Source organism: Condylura cristata, unplaced genomic scaffold (genome assembly GCF_000260355.1).
Source record: "Condylura cristata isolate star-nosed mole 26May11 unplaced genomic scaffold, ConCri1.0 scaffold00016, whole genome shotgun sequence".
Lineage (NCBI taxonomy): Eukaryota > Metazoa > Chordata > Mammalia > Eulipotyphla > Talpidae > Condylura > Condylura cristata.
Genome location: NW_004567117.1, coordinates 26,369,382 through 26,372,340, shown reverse-complemented (window position 1 = coordinate 26,372,340; position 2,959 = coordinate 26,369,382). Strand labels below are relative to the sequence as shown.

Here is a 2,959-nt window from a genome sequence, read left to right as displayed (position 1 = left end):
CAGACCTTTCGTGACCCACCCACTGCTCCCCTCAGCAGTGTACTTCATCGATCTGCCTGTTCTGGTCCCTACTCTGTCTCTGGTGAAGCCTCTCACCACCCCTGCACCTCTGGCTTGTACCCCAGTTCTGTATGAATAAAAAAGTAGTTCGAAGCAGTATTCCAGAAGACCTTGAGTTGCCAAAGACTGGACTATATTGTTAGGAAATGGGATTATCATGCATATTTATATTTAAAAGAAACATATAACATCATTTTATGAAAATATACCTGACCTAAAGATTTCAAAGTTTAAAGATGAGAAATCTCAGGGGAAAAGAAAGATTAAATCAGAGAAGACAGTTGTGAAGGGCTTTCATTATCTAAGATATTGTAAAGTGAATAAAGATTAGTTTAAGATTAGTGAGAAAAATGACAGAAAAGGATAACTGAATATTTAAAGAAAATGACAAAGCTGGTTGACTTAGTGGACAATGGGTGAGGAAGAAGTCAAAACAGATAGGCTCTGAGCTTGGGTGAAGAATAGATTAATTGAATATGTAAAGTTAGGAAGGACTTCACGACCACAGGAGTGTGAGGGTAGGTTAGAGGATAGTAGTCTAAAATTTTTTTCTAACTATTTTCATAGTCATTATTACAATGATGATGAAACACATAATTAAAAGCAGGTTTTAAATCTAAGGTTTACCATCATAGCCTAGTATGAAAACGTCTTCTCAAATATTTATGTTAAGATTCTGCTAAAAGCATGCCTATAGGTGATCCTGGTGAGCTGTGGGATCTGTAGTGCTTTCCTCAGCTTCTAAACTCTCGTCCAGGCATTTCCTTATATACCAAACCAACCTAATGTTCAAGCCTCACTTACCAGGCTCTATTAGATCCAAGATCATTCTTTATAATCACCACTGACTGCAAAGGACACACACATTTCCTAATGTTCCACAATTCAATCATTACTAAGAAAAATTTTAGAGTTTATAATTCAATCATTACTAAGAAAATTCAATCATTACTCCACAATTCAATCATTACTAAGAAAATTTTTAGAGTTTATAATGCATGGAAAAAGTTCATACTAACTGGCTACTGAGATATTAAAAGCTTGACCAAAAAACAGAAAGTTGTCAATGGTGCTTTAATAGCTCTGAGGTCATACTTGGATAAACTAAGGAAAATGCACTCAAAGAACTTACCTGGGCAAATTTGTGAATTTGTTCCACCACTGCAGCAAACAGAGCATGGACACTTTCATCAATCAGACTCTGCATGTAATGCACTGCCTCTTCATCAGACAGGTCTAGACGGAACTTATCTTGAACCTACGAAGGTCACAGTCTGTTAATTTTATGAATTAAGAAAAACAGGGATATATTTTAAGGAGAGCTACATTTTAAAAAGACATAATAAAATTAATATAGATATTACTATATTATGAGTTAGTTGTAAACCCAAGAAGTGGTTTGTAACTTGTAAGAAATTCTGAATATTATTCTTTGAAATGTGGAAGATTGCTGCTTTTTTCTATCTGTTCTTTATATCACCAAGCCTTGTTGGTTGTAAACATTTTTAAGAAAAAAATTAAAATAAATAGAATATATGTTAAGTTTTGCAATATAAAATCAAAGACAGATTGTTCCTTTAGCTGAAAGGTGTGGTTTAAGGTTTATACTTCAAATACAGAAATACTGTATGATTTAAATTATGACCTATTTGTTAACAATATCCTTCCTTCATTCCTGTTATTCATCATCAATTGGATGTTGAAAGGTAAGATTATATAATGTCTCTCCACCTTCACTACCTATATAAGAACAAAAACTATCAATCACTGCACCATCAATTAAACTATCTCTTGTAAAATGTCTTATTTTCTATAGCAATTCCTTGTACTTTGTAAAGAACTGCTTCAATTGATCTATAATTTTCAAAAAAGGGAATTTTTCTTAGTTCATATTTAAAAATAAGTTGACACTCAGTAACAGTAAGTACTAGAAGAAATAAAAACCTATATATGAAAATGGATCCCTAAAAGCCATTGATGACTACTCTGTACAAAGCACTGTGCAGAGCATAAGGCCATATTTCATTTGACAATATCTGTATCTGTAAGATGTAGATGCTGAGGCACAAAGAATCTATGAGGCCAACTCAGGATGCTGATAATGAGGGGCTCACATACTTCTAGACAAGCTCACAACATGCCTGTCACCATTACACTGTACTTCTTCCCTCCTCATATAAATGGCCTACCTCCCTCTGAATGTGAAACTTACAAGTAGATAAAAAGTGGTTTACATTTAAGTGTTTCCTTTTGATTGGAAGATTGAACTTTCAGAAGTAAAATCCATTTCACACATTTGAAATAAATTTAACTTATAAGCAGAAATGAACCCTTATATAAAGACCTATTTCTTTAAAGTTATCAGGAACTACTTCATTTGCTCTGTGATTTTTGAAATTCTTCATTGCCATCCTTAACTACATATAACAAACAATCTCGAACAAGAATTTCAAGCTTAACACTCTTAAAGCTTAAATGTGTTCTTTGAAAGGATAAGATTTTAGTAAGATTGAGGGGGAAAAAACAACTAAAAATAATTACATGGAGGATTTTAAGACATTTAATTTTGAAAAGTTAAATTTTCTAAAGCTAACTTCAATTAATATATTATTTACCAATAATAAGAAAGGCTGATTTCATGCTGGCTGCAGTTTTATTTTTGAACTGGATTATGAATAACTTTAATCTGGCACAATCTGTACTATATCTAGCTATAAAAATTGACATTTTATTTATCGACCAAACAGCAACCTAAGATTCCTTGTCTGACACTAAAGGGCAGTGTGACTTCTCAAAATATGCTGGAAAGATAACTACTTGTTCTCTTGGATTATCAGGATTACTGGAGTCTCCGTTTTTTCAGGTTTTCATCCATGACGGAATGATGAAGTAAAAAGTA

At 33.0% G+C, this 2,959-nt stretch overlaps 1 protein-coding gene across 2 annotated transcripts in view; it reads right to left on the bottom strand.

Moving 5' to 3' along the window:
* PIK3C3 (phosphatidylinositol 3-kinase, catalytic subunit type 3) overlaps window positions 1-2,959 on the bottom strand; it is a 113,473-nt gene that overhangs the window by 7,620 nt on the left and 102,894 nt on the right. For both annotated transcript variants that reach the window (XM_004683867.2, XM_004683868.2), the window contains one exon: window positions 1,193-1,318. In XM_004683867.2, the coding sequence (XP_004683924.1) occupies window positions 1,193-1,318 (126 nt within the window). The remainder of the gene's footprint in view (window positions 1-1,192; window positions 1,319-2,959) is intronic.